General features: G+C 41.7%; 1 protein-coding gene and 1 long non-coding RNA gene across 4 annotated transcripts in view; one reads left to right on the top strand and one right to left on the bottom strand.

Moving 5' to 3' along the window:
- LOC101738650 (multiple C2 and transmembrane domain-containing protein) overlaps positions 1–17,248 on the bottom strand; it is a 133,072-nt gene that overhangs the window by 96,413 nt on the left and 19,411 nt on the right. For both annotated transcript variants that reach the window (XM_062676790.1, XM_062676791.1), the window contains exon 3: positions 15,380–15,537. In XM_062676790.1, coding sequence (XP_062532774.1) covers positions 15,380–15,537 — 158 coding nt within the window. The remainder of the gene's footprint in view (positions 1–15,379; positions 15,538–17,248) is intronic.
- On the top strand, positions 704–15,488 carry LOC134201597 (uncharacterized). Of its 2 annotated transcripts, none has more exons than XR_009976962.1 (3): positions 704–937; positions 3,280–3,391; positions 15,386–15,488. It is a non-coding gene; the product is annotated as an uncharacterized LOC134201597 (long non-coding RNA). The 2 variants fall into 2 exon arrangements; XR_009976963.1 differs by lacking the exon at positions 15,386–15,488 and adding an exon at positions 5,483–5,921.

Raw genomic sequence — 17,248 nt, 5'->3', positions numbered from 1 at the left:
TCATTTTGAGAAGGCGGTACGACATGAAAATCCTCTTTTTGTGGCCGCTGGCAATTACATGCCCGATCCTGTAGACCGAATGGTAAATAGTCGACGTCGCCTAAAACACGTCATTACGGATCCTCCTGATACATTAACGGTGCTTTTAGGTACCACAAGCACCGGTCACCGTCCTCGTCGAACCCGTCACTTGCGACGAAGGGCTCGACGAGCGAATTAACACACAGACAAAGCTCACTGAGTTTCTCGCCGGATCTTCTCAGTGGGTCGCGTTTTCGACCCGGTGGTAGATTCTGCGAAGCACTGCTCTTGCTAGGGTCAGTGTTTTTTTTTTTTTTTTTTTTTTTTTTTTTTTATTTTTTTTTTTTTTTTTTACACCCGTCCTCACAGGGCGTTGCGTCCTACCTCCAACATAATCGGAGCTTTAGCTGCTAGGTTTAACGTTTCTTACTATTCTACTTATTTCTTATATAATATATTATAATATTTACAAAACTTTTATATGTACATTGTTTGATTTTTATATTTACAGTGATTTTTACTTCCTATTTTTAACGATTTGTTCTTAAACTCTACATCTTTATTTTCTAATTCCTTACTCTATGCTACTCTATAATATATATTACTATATTATGATAGCATAATTACTTGCTACGCTGTTTTATTTCTGTTTATAACATTTTGAGCGATTTCGATACAGAATTTTAAAAACGTGTCTCTTTCTTTACTGTTTAAGATGTTTGGTACATTTTCCCTTACAATGTTTTGATTTATTTTATTTCCTAATTCAAACCTTTGCATTGCAGGTATTGGGCAGTCGAAAAGGATGTGTGGGACGGATTCCTCTGCTAATGGCTCGCATGCGCACGATGGGCTCTCTTTGCACTTAAAGCGATTCAAGTACTCCGAGAACCCACCGTGCCCTGTCATAGTTTGCGTAATTATACAATCGATTTTTATTTTGCGGATCATCCGGTACGCCATCACAGCATCCGGGAAGAATATCTTTGTGACCGACGCGGTTTCTCCAGTTCGATATCTGCGATTCCATTCGTCAAGCGTCGCGAGTCGAATGCTTCGCTTGGCGAATGAGACCGGGTACAGATCGTAATCAGGTCTTCTTTTGGAGCCCAAAGCGGCACTTTTGGCAAGCTGGTCAGCTCTTTCGTTACCCTCCATCCCTGCATGAGCCTTAATCCAGAATAAGGTAACAACCTTACCCTGGAGAGATGCTGTTGTTAATTTATCTCTGCTCTCTACTGCAAGGGGATGGAGGCAACTATGATTTATGACCGTTTGTAGAGCTGCCATTGAATCACTGTAGACTCCAAAAGAAGATGCTGGGTGTCCGAGAATCACATGTGTGGCCTTGCATATAGCCAGAAGTTCAGCCTGGTAGACGGTGCAATACCCTGGGAGAGCAAGCTTGAAGGCTTTTATTTCGGTCTCGCCGTTCCACACAGACAAGGCAGCTCCGACTTTGCCCTCAATCCTGCTCCCGTCAGTAAATATACGAATTTCAAAGTCACTGTTTTGGTTGAGCTGTTCCCGATCTACCAGGCTCACGAGCCTCAGGCTGATACGCTCAGCGGGGTGTGGCGCCTCAATGGCCGGGGCCACCCGCTCGATCTCCCTGTCCCCCAGCTCCAGCCGGGGCACTCCCCTCTTGGCCTCGTACAGTGAGGCCGCCTCACGCACTCTGAGATCAAGGGGAAGTATCCCAGCCAGTAGCAGCGCCGAGTTCAGAGAGACCGTTCGATAGCCCTTACAGATTTTCTGCGCTATCCCACGCTGGACCACTTGAAGCTGTTTGATCGTCATCAGCTTCTTTGCCGCCGGTGCCCACACGCTAGCAGCGTACAGGATGATCGGCTCTATAGTAGCCGTATAAATAATTCTAACTATATCAGGGTTGAGACCCCAGCTCACTCTCGCCGCTCTGGAGAGTAGCTTATATATTCCAGTAGCCCTCCTGCAGACATTCGCCACGTGAGTGTTGAAAGTCAGCCTGTCGTCTATGGTGACACCAAGGAGTTTTATTTCCCTGGACATGGCAATGTCTATCCCTCCCATCCTCAAGCGTGGGGTGTCGTGTTTGAGTTTTCTGGTAATAACCATCGTATTTGTTTTTTGGGGCGCAAATTTAAGCTTATTTTTGACACCCCACGTCCGAACATGTTCGAGAGCGACATTGGCGCGTCCTTGCACCTCTAGTGCGGTGTCACCATCGAAGACAAGCACGACGTCGTCCGCGAAGGCCTGACCATACTCACCCCAATTCTCTAGGCTTTTTAAGAGAGGGTCCAGGAGGAGGTTCCACAAGATTGGTCCTCCGATGGAACCCTGGACGCACCCCTTGGTAATGATTTTGGTGCACTCCTCTCCCGCATACCTAACCACTATCTCTCTGTTCCTCAGGTAGCTATCAAATACCTTCCTGAGGTTCAGTGGGCACTTTTCCTCAGCCAGTCGGACTCGTATAGCTGGCCACCAGGCGCTATCGAAGGCTCCCTCTATGTCCAAAGAAACCAGAACAATTATTTTCTTTTCATCTAATTTCCTGTGAATGTGTTGCATTAGATTATAGAGGGAGTCCTCGGTGCTTCTCTGGGGCATGAATCCGTACTGGCGAGTACTCATTTTAGGCAGTAGGTGAAATTTGAGGCGTGACACCAACATTTTTTCATATATTTTGCCTAGTATTGGCAGTAGACCAATTGGTCTATATGCTTTGGGGGTGGTATAGTCAGTCCTTCCCGGCTTTTTCAACACCACGACCGTAGCCTTCTTCCAAAGCTCTGGAAAGTGATGGTATTCCAGACACTTGTTCAAAAATATTAAAAATGCATCACTGTGGTTTCTAATGACGTGTTGGCAAATATCTGCAGTAAAGCCATCCGCTCCCGGGGCTTTTTTCGGGTTAAAGGATTCGCTGGCCTGTTGTAGCTCCGCCATCGTGAATGGTGGGTCGCAGGGCTCAACTTGCTTGCCATCATTCACTTTTTCGGCTTCGGCTCGCGTTTGACGGTGGTCACTATTTTCGGCGTCAGTGAGATCGTCTGGATAGAAGGTCTCTGCCAGAAACTTGACAGAGCCCTTCTCATCCAGAACCTCCCCTTCCTTTACCAGCGGCTGATCCTCCTCCCTATTCGTTGTCCTTCCGATCACCCTGTAAATACCCTCCCACACACCCTCCCTGTCCTGCTTACAGCAAAACTCCTTCCAACTTTCCGTCTGAGCTTTTGCTGCTTCTAATTCATACTTTTCTTTTTGTTTCAGGTACTCCTCAATGACCTTTGACCTCCGGATTGGGGCAGCGTTCCTGATTCTGCGTTTTTTAGTGGCAACGTTCCTCTTCAGATCTGCGAGTTCCTCGGACCACCACGGCAGGGTAAGTGTTTCATTTGATTTTTTGATTGGCATCGACTCTACGCAAGCGTCCGTAATTGATTTCGTAAGACCTAGTGTGGTGTTGTTAAGTTGTTCAGCACTTCGTACATTCGTGAGTTCAGCGGTGGTAAATTTATTTTCTACTAATTTTTGATTTAGTTTCTCACGAAAACTCGTCCAATTGGCTTTTTTTGTGTTGAACAACCTAGTGGTCCTACTTATTTTTGTGCCCTTAGATTTTTGCAGCCGAATACTAAATACTATGCCGTTGTGGTCAGCGCTCGTCAGGCCCTCGTCAACTCTCCAGTCTTCCACTACGCCGATTAAGTCCGCAGAACAAGCTGTTACGTCCACAAAACTTTGGTATCGCTTACCCCCTCGGATGGTATCAAAGGTCGGAGTTTCCCCTCTGTTTTGTATGTGTAGCCCCAGCTCATTGAGAGCACCCAGCATCTCCTCACCTCGGTGGTCGTTTAATGGACTCCCCCACCATGAGCTTTTAGCGTTGGCGTCACCTCCAATAATCCACTTTTTAGACCCGATTTCTTTGTCGATTCGCACTAGATATTCTAAGTCAGGAGTGATGGGCTGACCACCCTCTGAATTCTCAAAGTAAAAAGAGACTAGCGTGATCTCCCAAGCACCGGTACGGAGTCCCACCACCACGATATTGTTTGTGGTGAGCTTCGGGTATTGGACTACGTTTAGGTCAGGGTTAAAAACAGCTATCGCAGCTTTAACTGTTCCGTCTCTTGAGCCAGCGCTTTGGAAGATTCTTGCGCCCCTGTAACTTTTCATCACCCAGGGTCAGTGTTAGCAACACTCCAGTTTGAGCCCCGTGAGCTCACCTACATGTTAGGGTGAAGCGGAAATAGCCTCTCAAGGCTAACAGCATGGGTAGGAAAAAAGAAAGTGATTTCAAACAAAGATTTTAAAAAAATAATCCTAATTGAGTAGACCAGCTCACCTGGTTGTCATTGGTTATGAAGCTGAAGTATCAATCGTATTTTATAACTAGTATCACACGAGTGCTTCTTAGCAAAGATTTTCGGGATCCTAAATTAGCCTACTTAAAATACGCCCTCCAACCACTCATACTGTAACACCTTTATCTGCGAATGTCTCGTAAATTTCGTATCGTTTGATCGAAAAAGTTTTCTATGTCACGAAGTGGAAACCCTTATCCCCCCGGGACGAGCCGTTCTCTACTTATACTAATAGTTCGCAGATGTTTAGCGTAAGAACGAAGTGGTATCGTTAGTTGAAATTCAGCAAAGCATTTACTTAGTTCCAGTTAGGTGTAGGCAACACGTATTTTGGTTGTTCGTACAAACAAGGCACTACAAAAAAAAAAAATATATATATATATATAAACAAATTGCTGTTTGTTAGTCTCCCTAAAACTCGAGAACGGCTGGACCGATTTGGCTAATTTTTGTATTGAATTATTTGTGGAAGTCCAGAAAAAGTTTGAAAGGTAGATAAATATGAAAATGCTCGAAATTAAATAAAAATAACAATTTTGTCTTTCCTTTGATGTGTCCACCGTCGGGCGGATTCATTTAATTTTTTATTTTTTTTGTTACCAGAATCGATCGATAACGTAAATGCCGTAAGGCAGTTTGAGACATGAATTCTAAGTCTAAGTTCTATACTTCGTAATTCAAAACACACGCTTTAACGCTTCGCGGCAAAAATAGGGGATATGGTGGTGCTTAACCGTGTCGGCTCAAAATACGCCTTACCTTCAGGAAACGCGTTTCATGAATGAATAAGAACATAATAACCGAATAAGCCACGGGACCCACTTTGTACCTATTAAATGATATCCAAATGAACAGATAATTTCCAAATGAAATAATTTCGTCGCATCCTTTATCAAATTACTGTGACGGTCAAATGAAAATGAAGGAACGAAAATAACTCGGAGTTCCGTGTTCGTTAGACCCGAAATTCCGAGTGGACAGATCGATACAGTGATAATTAAAGGGTAGAAGGGCTATTTTTGGGTGGATTATTAAAGGCGAGTAAGCGATACACGGCGTTCTCTGAGTTTAAATATATTTACGTTTTTTTTTTATTGCCCTTGTAGGCAGCGACGACGAAAACTCTCCACAAGCCTCATTTGAAGAAGGATATGTCATAGCGCTTAGGAAACAACGTGGAGGGGAGCTCATTCAAAAGCCGGATGGTACGTGGCAAAAAATATCTCTGGAAACGCACTGTGGATGAACGCAGTGGCTCCAAGTAGTATAAATGAACTCTACTCCGGTAGCGGGCGTAAGATAGTAAAAACGAGATGATGGTATCATCTCAAACAATTCCTCAGAGCACTCCTCATGGAACATACGGTACAAAATACAGAGGGAACCGAAGTCCCTCCGCAGACCCAGAGGCTCCAAGCGATCCGTGAGAATGGGATTATCAACAATCCGAACGGGATCAAGTTAAGCCTCCCATACTTTAGAGGGCACGCTCCAAATATATCAATATCTTCTAGTCATGTTTAATCTATGTCAGTATATTCCGACAGCGGACGACACCATACTTGTGGTCGTTAACTTTGTAAATGAATATCCTAGTGCTTCCACTGCCGAAATGTATCCTACAAGCGATGTTATCTTTGTTTTACTTGATTAGCCTCTGCGGGTAGTCGAGAAAGTGGTTTCAACCTGACCGTAGATAGTTATATTAATTTATTAATGCTCCTAAAGTTATTATGTAAATATATGTGTTAATTTTCATGTTATTATCATACATATCATATAACGGCCGTCTGGTGTAGTGGTAAGTGACATGGTCACTACACAAGGGGGTCGCGGGTTCGAATCCCGCCAAGGGAAGATATTTGTATGATAAATATAATTTTTTCCAGGGTTATGGATGTATATTAAATATATGTATGTGTATAATAAAAATCTTACATTTATATCCGTTATCTGGTACCTGTAACACAAGTTCTTTACGAACTTATCACGGGACCAGTTAACGTGGCGTGATTGTTAGTAAATATTTATTTATTTATTATTTAATATTGTGTATGTTTTGTATGTCACGATTTAAATATGTATGCCGTGTATGTGTTCGTATGTGTATATAATATTATTAATAATTTTGTCGTTTCCGCAAAAAATAATGGACCTACCACAGGACTCGCTACACCAAATAAACTAACTACGCTAAACAAACAAACAAGCGAACGAACATTTAATTGGGATGTAATAAAACTTAGCCAAGCTAATTGGAATTGATTTAAATCAGTGATTATCAAACTTATTTCTTTTACCGCCCCCTTTGAAAATCAATTATTTTTCAGCGCCCCCCATTTTTTATACACCCCTAAAACTTTAAAACCACAATTTCATTAATTTAATTAATAAATGTTGTATTAATTTTAGTAAATGTAGTACCACGTAGTACATAATTATGTATTTGTAGATGCTATTATTCTTTCTTCATATTATTATATGTCCGTACATTGCTACAGAGCGTGTATTTACAAATTTGCAAAGTAAAAATGAATTCTTCTGATCAATATGTTTGTTTAAATTCAGAATCACCCAAATAAATGACTAGTTCACTGTACTATTACTATGCTAATTTATTAGAACGAAACTATTTTTGTTGAATATCTTTCTCATTAATATAAGATTCTCATCATAAGATAATTAAAAAATTATATTTCGACTAGTAAATAATACTACTAACAATAATAACTTATTAAACTACGAATAAGCTAAACTTGGAAGTCGTAGAGGATTTCATTTATCTGGGCTCCGTCATAGCTAGTAATGGATCCTCCGAAAAGGACCTCAGAAGGCGAATCAGTATGGCGAAGAGAGCTATGTCCCAAATGGACCGTGTTTGGGCGGACAGAAACATCTCGAGGAATACCAAAAAGCAGCTCGTCACCTCCCTCGTCTTTTCCATTTTTCTCTACGGCGCAGAGACTTGGACCCTCAAGAAAGCCGATCGCCAACGCATCGACGCGTTTGAGATGTGGTGCTGGAGGAAAATGCTCGGGATTCGTTGGACAGAACACAGAACCAACGAATCCATTCTTACCGAGCTCAAGATTCCAATGCACCTCAGCACTACATGCGCGCGGAGAAGTTTCGAGATCTTTGGACATATCGCCAGAAAGAGAGGTGACAATCTGGAAAAGCTGCTGGTAACAGGCAAGGTATGCGGGAGAAGGCACAGAGGCAGAAATCCAATGCGCTGGTCGGACCAAATACGCTCCACTCTCAATATCTCAGTCCACGTTGCTATCCACACAGCCGAGGACAGGCAGGAATGGCGCAAGATGATGCAGGAGAAAGTTATTAGAGGAGGCCACGACCCTCAGCACAGAGGATTATCGACGCAAGAAGGAAGGAAACTACGAAAAATAAATTAATATAATTTCGTATTATAGATAAATATGGGTAATTTTTCATAGAATTTTAGTTTAAAATTTAGAACTGGTTCAAATAAAAACCGCCGCCTAAGTGAGCGTTTTTATTATTTGTAATAATTAATAGCTATACTATTCTATACTAATATTATAAAGAGGAAAGATTTGTTTGTTTGTTTGTATTCAATAGGCTCCGAAACTACTAAACCGATTTGAAAAATTCTTTCACTGTTTGGCTATAATCTTTTTTGAAAAAAATTAGGTATCCTTACTAAAACTCCAATAATTTAACCCAAGGTGAAAAAAAATTTCCTAAAATATTCTTTACGTCGCGTACCTACGAAAACTATTGATGATAGAATAAAATAATGTACTACGACTTTGTAGAAAACATTATTATTTACAAAAAGTGTCGCGACAGCATATGTCTAACTATTATAGTTATGCCGCAGTAACTGTTCTTTTATTTAAAAAAATGCCCCTGGTAAGACACGGAGTGCCCCCCTACCTTCGCTGACTGGTGGCTCCCTACTTGGAGGACAGATCGGTCACGTGTACTGGACACGGTGGGATCTAGCATAGGCTCCTGGTCGTGCGCGATGTTCCACAGGGGTCGATGCTCGGCCCCCTTTTGTGGAATATCAGGTATGACTGGGTACTGAGAGGTGCCCTCCTCCCGGGCCTAAGCGTAATCTGTTACGCAGATGACACGCTGGTCGTGTCCCGGGGGGGTTTTTGCTGAGTTTGCTCGTCTTGCCACCGTTGGGGTGGCGCATGTCGTCGGCAAAATCAGGAGATTGGGCCTCGACGTGACACTCAGTAAATCTGAGGCCATGTAGTTCCACAGGCCCCGGAGAGTGCCGCCTGTCGATGACCAAATCGTGGTTGGAGGCGTCCGTATCGGGTCGGAGTGCAGTTGAAGTACCTCGGCCTCATTCTGGACAGTCGTTGGACCTTCCGTGTTCACTTTCAGAACCTGGTCCCTCGTTTGTTGGGGGTGGCCGGCGCGTTAAGCCGGCTTCTTCCCAACATCGGGGGGCCTGACCAGGTGACGCGCCGTCTCTATACGGGGATGGTGCGGTCAATGGCCTTATACGAGGCGCCCGCGTGGGGCCAGTCACTGGCCGTGGGGGTAGCGAAGTTGCTGCAACGGCCGCAACGCACCATTACGGTCAGGATCATCCGTGTTTATCGCACCATCTCTTTCGAGGCGGCGTGTGTACTAGCTGGGACGCCACCTTGGGTCCTGGAGGCGGAGGCGCTCGGCCTTCGTCGGCCTGGGGACCGGCGAAGGGGGCCTAAGAAGACGACGTGCAAGCTGCTCTGCATACGTTTTACGTATGAGCAACCGGGTGATGGAAGGCCGGCTATCCCCAACCCACCCTGGTTCTGACCCAGCGGGGTATTCCGTAGGATAGACCATTCTAACCGGCGCCATCTAGGCGGGCTTCGGACAGCCTGCCGACCGAGAGGGCTGGTGGTCGTGGCGCCGACGACCGCCAGTCCGGCATCCTGAGGGGGACGGTGATGGGAGAGATGTGGTCCGCACTAAGCACTACACTTTCCCCCTTTGCCTTTTCATGAGCTCTGTCTCATGCGACGTTTGGATGCTGGTTGTTGAGCGACAGGAGGTTTTAGTCGGTTCGATTCCGACATGCCCCGCCTTCCATCCCCAGTGAAGGGCGGAAGTCCGGCGATTTCCAACTGACAAAAAAAAAACGTGTGGCACTCGGGAACTGCGGCGGTAAAGCTATTGCATAGCATTTTTTATCAACTTATGACATTATAATTAGACAATGATAATTTAATATTAAAACAATAATAAAACAAGACCACGCTATATTAAACCTTAATAAAGGCAAAACCTTCACACTCATAAGCTAAACCGCGCGAGAGAGAGATGGGCAGACTTTTCATTATTCGCATGCAGTGTGACATCACGCCACGCGCTTATTCACAAACACTACACAAGCGCAACGTGTGAATGTGTTGAACGCGAGCTACATGGTAGGCGGAGTGAGGGGTGTTAGGTTTTTTTCGTTACGGAATTTCATGATTCGGTCGCCGCGCTCAAGGCCCGCGATAAAAGCTATGCAATAGCTTAAAAATGTATGAACTTGTAATAAAATCTCTTTGGCTATACTATTTGTATCTGACTGGTTTTGGTATCATTAAAAGTTTAAATTCGAAAGAAGATAATTCCAAATTAAAATTAGGAAGATGTGCGATTTTTATTTATTTTAAGAAGATATTCGATACATTTTAAAATTTTACTACAAAAAAGGTAAAAAAGCAACGCAAGCCGTGAAAAAAATTTGCGTTTTGCAAATTTGGTTTAAGCGTTTTCAATTCGGAAATTTTGATGTCAAAAACGCACGTCGCTCTGGTCGCCTTATTACGGATAAAATCGATGCCATTTTTGAAAAAGTGGGGCAAGATCGGCATATCAGTAGTTACAACGTAACTGAAGAACTGGGAATTCATCACAAAATAGTTATGGCGCATTTGAAAAAAACTGGGTACACAAAAAAGCTCACTGAAAGAAACCTAATGAACCGTGTACTGATTTGTGATTCTTTATTACGACGTAATGAAACCGAACCATTTTTGAAGAAGCTGATAACTGGTGATGAAAAGTGGAACACGTACGACAAGAACGTACGAGAAAGGTTGTGGTCAAAGGCCGGTCAGGCTTCACAGACTCTGGCGAAACCCGGGTTAACTCGCCACAAGGTGATGCTGTGTGTGTGGTGGGATTGGAAGGGCATTATACTTTATGAGCTGTTACCACCAGGTAGAACCATCGATTCTGAACTCTACTGTGAACAACTGATGAGATTAAAGCAAGAAGCTGAGAGAAAGCGGCCGGAATTAATCAACAGAAGGGGTGTAGTTTTTCATCACGATAACGCTAGACCTCACACATCTTTAGCCACTCAGCAAAAATGAAGAGAGCTTGGCTGGGAGGTGTTAATGCATCCGCCGTATAGTTCTGACCTTGCACCTTCAGATTTATACCTGTTTCGGTCTCTTCAGAATTCTTTAGGCAGTGTCAGGTTAACATCACGAGAGGACTGCCAAAACCAATTGTCGCGGTATTTTGATCAGAAGCCCCAAAATTTCTATAGCAATGGGATCACCTACAAGATGGCAAAAAGTTATCGAACAAAATGGTACCGACATACTTTAGTTAAATGTGAATAAACTATATTAAAAAATGTTGTGAATTTTCTTAAAAAATGCGAAGAAACTTTTTCCCCAACCTATTATTATATGGAAATAAAATAGTAAACAATGTTTACAATAAGTTAGCTGTTTAGGCTTACTGTACTATTATACTATTTGACATTGGACGGTAATGGGTAAATTGTAAAAAATAATAATCTAAGACAAGTTTTTGAACAATAATTATATACGCATTTCCATTTTATATAAAAATTATGATTCTTACATCAATAATTTATTATAAAATGCTAGGAAAATGCCCTTATGTTAAAAACAGGAAAGAAAGTAAAGAAATCCTCAATTTGTGTTAGTTTACGTATGTGTAATATTTTAAAACTCTGCATGGTAGTTTTTTTTCTAATGTTTAAAATAATTTCTGGTGCAATGTAATTAAGGTAAAATTGCTCTAATTTTTTAACTATCATCGATCATGTTCCGCAGAAACTTGTTATAACTTTATTGCGTACGGTGTGTGGGCTATCCTACGAAATCTATGTTAATTATTTTAAGTTTTTATAACATCATACCTACAGGGTAGAAATATAAACTAATTATTCGTTATAGTGTAGTAGGTGAGTTTTAATTTTAGTAAAATTTAAAATACTATAAAGTAAATGAAATTACAAATTTTACAGCGCCCCCCTAACCCACATCAACGCCCCCCATTTTTTCCTGGGCCCCTTAACGCCCCCCTCTAGGTTTCAAACGCCCCCCAGGGGGCGTTATCGCCCACTTTGAGAAAGACTGATTTAAATGATACCATCATCTCGTTTTTACGGTCACAACGCCCGCCACCGGAGTAGAGTTCATCCATACTCCATACAACCATTTATACTAACCACTGTGTTAATCCACAGTGCGCTTCCGAGATCTTTTTCCCACGCACCATCTGGCTCTGGGATGAGCTCCACTTTATGGTGTTTCCTGAACGCTATGACATCATCATCATCAGCCTCTATCTATCTGCCCACTGCTTAAGTCGTCAGTCCACCTGATTGGAAGACGCCCCACGCTCCTTGTACCTATCCGTGGCCTCCATTCGAGGACTTTCCTCCCCCACCTGGCGTCGCTGGCTCGACAGATGTGACCGGCCCATTGCCACTTCAGCCTGCTAACTTTGAGAGCTATGTCGTCGACTTTGGTTCTCCGTCGAATTTCTTCGTTCCGGATTTTGTCCCTTAGAGAAATACCGAGCATAGCTCTCTCCATCGCCCGCTGTGCGACTCTTAACTTATGGGCCAGCCCTGCCATCAGTATCCAGTTTTCCGCGCCGTAGGTCATCGCGGGGAGAACGCACTGGTTAAAGACTTTTGTCTTCAGTCATTGAGGAATTTGCGAGGTGAGGATTGCACGGAATTTCTATGACATGTCCTTCTTCAAACGAGGCTTGTGGAGAGTATTTAACAATAGAGAGCAGCTTAGCTCTGCCCCTGGCATTGCTGACGTCCTAAGGCGACGTTAACCATTCACCATCAGGTGGGCTGTGTAATCGTCTGCCTACTGGGGCAATAAAAAAAATCGATTAACCTTTGTCCTATCCAGATCAAAACATATTTCTGCGTCACTTCAGTGTCCTTAGCTTGATTGTAATTCCAAACTTCAGTTTAGGGGACCCGTGACTAATGTGCTTTTGAGAGTTCTAAAGCTCGAGTAGTTTTAAACTTTTTCTTTGTGTCAAAGACGGAATTGAGCTTATGATAAAGACAAGTACTTTGGAGTGTTTTTGATGAGTTTACCCAGAGATACTAGATTGAATTATTTATGTGAAATCCAAAAGGAACCCAGGGGTTTTAAAAGTGACTCTTTTTTAATGCACTTTGTGGCTGTCCTATATAACGACCCACCTGGTATTAAGTGTTTACCAGAGTATATAAAAATCACAATCTAAAAAATTTAAGCCGTCGTGGATTAAATGATAGGACGCCCGATGCGTACATGTGCATCAGTTCACGTATTAATTTCAAGATAAAAGAATAACATCGTGCAATAAAAATCAAACCCGCAATAATTGTAATTTGAGTAATTACTAGTAGGTGTCTTGTGAGCCTACAATTTCTGCCGCTTAGCAATAGTTCGTGACAGTGGCAACAGTCTTTTGAGAATCATATCGAGCAAGATCGAGGGACTGCTGATCAATAGCCTTTGCAGTAGGTACTTGGAAGGAGAAAAAAAATATATAATGGTATAAAATGTATATAATGATAGTTATGTGTTCGATTTTTTAAGTTACTAACATAGATTATAAGTAATTATTACTAACAAAATATTATGGTTTAAAAAAAAAATATAACTGAAATAAAGCATTAATAAAATAATAATAATAAAAAATAATCTGTTACGGTCAGAGGAATGGGACAGCTGTTCTAATAATGAACTTAGAAGCCATGTCCCAAAGTGGATGGCGGAATAACGTTGTTGATGTCTATGAGCTCCGATAACCACTTAAAACCTGGTAAGCCATAATGCACACGTATTAACAATTAAAAAAACCCAACTCTGCTTGAAATAGAAGTCTCAACTGATTTGTAAAATTGAATAGAAAGACTTAAAACATTACATGTAACTTTATCTATTTATATTTTCGAGCTTAGTTTTGTTTACAAGAAATAATCTTTGGAACTTGGTATTTACTTAGCGTTTGTAATTCGGATTAGTTGCATCGTTCGATTCGAGTCGTTAAGAGAGTAACCCTTATTAAGAGTAACCTTAATAATTAGATCACGAACGACTCATGTGACTTACAAAAAAAATTAAAAATTCGACATGTATGTATTTTTTGAAACAAGTCATTAAGTAAGTAAGATCCACTGGTGGTAGGACCTCTTGTGAGTCTACACCGGTAGGTACCACCACCCTGCCTATTTCTGCCGTGAAGCAGTAATGCGTTTCGGTTTGAAGGGTGGGGCAGCCGTTGTAACTATACTTGAGACCTTAGAACTTATATCTCAAGGTGGGTGGCGCATTTACGTTGTAGATGTCTATGGGCGTCAGTAACCACTTAACACCAGGTGGGCTGTGAGCTCGACCAGCCATATAAGCAATAAGAAAAAACCGAAAATCATCTGCAGCGAAAATCCTAAAATAGGTACACGTAAAACTATTCTGATCTCGTTCACTGATATGGATCTGGGGCTGGAATAAAGTAGGTTGTTTTATAATATCATCCCGCGATCGATACTCGCTTGAATGTTAAAATTAGTTCAAAGGGTCAATTAGCTGGATTATAATGAATTTACGAAAGGCCAATATTACTAAATATATTTTTTTTGCTTTTTGGTACGCTATTTTTGTCTATATTATGCATACTTAAGGATTTGTTTTTCTTTTTTTCTGTAGCAGTTCACAAATTTTAGCGTTGTAAAAGGCCACTGAATTTCTTGTGGGATCTTCTCAGTGGGTCGCGATTCCGATCTGTTGAAGCGAAGCGTTGATCACCCTGAAGCGAAGCGGAAGAATTAAATTGAGAATTTTAAAGTGTTTGTTGAGTGTTTTAAGTGTTCTAAGTGTTGAATACAGTTTTATGTTGTACTTTGGTGGAACATTTATTTATCCCGAACCCCAGCGACTAACAGGACCTATAATTACAAAGATAAATGTCGCGCATTTAACGAGATGTCGCTTAAACCTTTCACGCCTCGATATGATCACATTAAGCCAGTACACAGTCAACTGTAATCTTAGAAAATCCTCCTCCTTGCTTCGTTCTCCTCATTACTGAGGGTCGTGACTCCCTTGCTGCATCAATCTCTCTTGTACGATTGTTCTCCATCTGCTGCGATCCTTGGCCTCGTGGAGGGGATCGTGGAGCTTCATATCCAGACAAAACCAAATTTGGTCCGAGCATCTCGTGGGACTGCGTCCTCTGGGACGTTTGCCCTCTATCTTGCCCGTCACCATCAGCTGCTCAAGATTGTGACCCTCCTTCCGAGCACCGTGTCCGAAGAAGTCCAATACTCTACGAATGTATAATCTTCAGCAATTTCCATCAGCATCACATTTCGAAGGCGTCTAAGAAGCGTCTTAGAATATAACAAACCTAATTATTACAGTGGGCGTTTTTTTTTCCTAGCTAGCTGAGAGCCTTGACAGGCTATTTCAGCGTAACTAACTAGTAGGTGAGGTCACGGGGCTCAAACCTGACGACGTTACTAACACGAACACTAGCAAGAGCCGTACTTCGCAGAATCTACCCCCGGATCGGAAATGCGACCCACTGAGAAGATCCGGCGAGAAACTCAGTGAGCTGTGTCTGAGGGTTAATTCACTTGTCGAGCCTTTCGTCGCAAGCGACGGGTTCGACGAGAACGATGACCGGGGTGGGCGGAATCATTAGTGATTAGTTCAGTTCATGATCGAATTTGTTCTTACCTTTAGATTTGTGAAGAAATGCTGGGTTCTATGCACCACGGAGAGCGGGGTGTGGTGGTGGGCTGAGCGGGCCCGGGGCGGTGATGCCGGTGCCTGGGCGCTACACGACAACTCCGAAGCGGACTTCGACAGACGTCCGCTCAGAGTCTCCGATCGCTCTGTTCGAAAAATAAAATGAAATTATTCACACATCCGCAACAAGAATTCTAATCGTCACTGTGAGTGTGAACGCACCTACGTGTTCATTTACAACTTACGACTTCTAAACTTGTATTTTTATTATAGGAAACGTGTTTCTTTTGTTCTATGGGAGCAACCCGTTCTTGGGTGCTATTAGGAGCGTCGGAGCCGTGAGCAAGCCACGCTAAGGTATTGTTACGCCGATAAGAGTAACGCCATCTATCGCCAAATAGTCGAACGAATATAGAAGGATCTAGAACGCTCGAGAAGTACAATGCCATCTGTTGCCAGATAACGGAAACACAGTAATCGACTTTTGTGGAATATTCTCGAAGATTCTAGGGATTTCGTCTCGACTATAAAAACGCTGTTTCGCTTCGAGTAGTTTCGATTACTAACTGACTGCGCGCCATCTCCGCAATTGCGGCTCTCCAGCTTTTGTAGTAAGCTTAATTAGCTCACAAATGTACTCTCATGCAGTTTGGACTACCCTGATTTCAAGAATAAAATTTAATTATGTTTTCTTTAGTTAAAGCCACACATTTTTTTTTTATAGTTTTATCTTTAAGAATCCAAATCGAATACATGCTCTATAAATATTTCCTGTTTCTCTTTCAATTCACGGATGAACCGAAATCAGTGCGATTTTTAATTAACATCTTTCTTAAACTTCTCTTACCTTAGTGATGTTCTGCTATACAAATATAACGTACAGGCAAAAAATACTTTAGAAAAAAGCGTTGACCTTCTGACGGTACTTTAATAATTATTAACCAAGAATATTCGTTTAGTGTGACGTGATTTTATTTTAAACGGAAAAGTTTACTGGTGTCCGAAGATTTACGGGCTCGGCCCTAGGGTTGTTCGCCTTCCAAAAACGATTCTCAACATTAAAAGTTTAATTTAAATTTCTGTCACGTCATATTGCGTGACCCAATTTTGTTATCTCTTTTTTTGCGGGTCAGGGGTATAATATTTTCTTTATTTATTTATTTAACATACTTACATATTTTTACAAATAGATTATTTATTACATAATAAATAAATTTTAAAATTATCTCGTAAAAGATTTAAAATTTTCTTCGGTATTCGTAAATCGTAAACACAATTAAAATTACTTTTACGGTTTTATTTCGGATTTTATTTTATTACTATTATATTATTTTCGAAGTTGAGACTATTTTATAGTTGACATTAACGAAACTCTAAGTAATGGTCAAGATTTGTGGTCAATGGTCAATGTTGTTTAAAGAACAATAGACGGTAATTAGCACAATATTCAAAAGTCGACGAAGAAAACCTTAGTTCTCCGTGACCACGAAAGCTGTAAAGTATTCGAATATGATATAAATAGCAATTAAACGGTAAAAGTTGTTTTAAACACATATTGTAAAAGACTGATTTATATACTTCTTTACCAAATTATTAACTTGACTCCAATTACAGGTATACTGTCGCGATAATAACAGCAAATAATCAAGGTCACTAAATAACAAACCAAAACGGATAGTTTATAATTCATCTAACCAATAAATAAATAAAGATTATTACCGGTGGTAGGACCTCTTGTGAGTCGCACGGGTAAGTACCACTACCCTGCTTATTTCCGCCGTGAAGCAGTAATGCGTTTCGGTTTGAAGGGTGGGGCAGCCGTTGTAGCTTTACTTGAGATCTTAGAACGTATCTCTA

The sequence above is a fragment of the Bombyx mori genome, chromosome 28 (genome assembly GCF_030269925.1).
Source record: "Bombyx mori chromosome 28, ASM3026992v2".
Lineage (NCBI taxonomy): Eukaryota > Metazoa > Arthropoda > Insecta > Lepidoptera > Bombycidae > Bombyx > Bombyx mori.
Note: the sequence above shows the minus strand (reverse complement) of the source record. Positions and strands in the feature narration are given on the sequence as shown.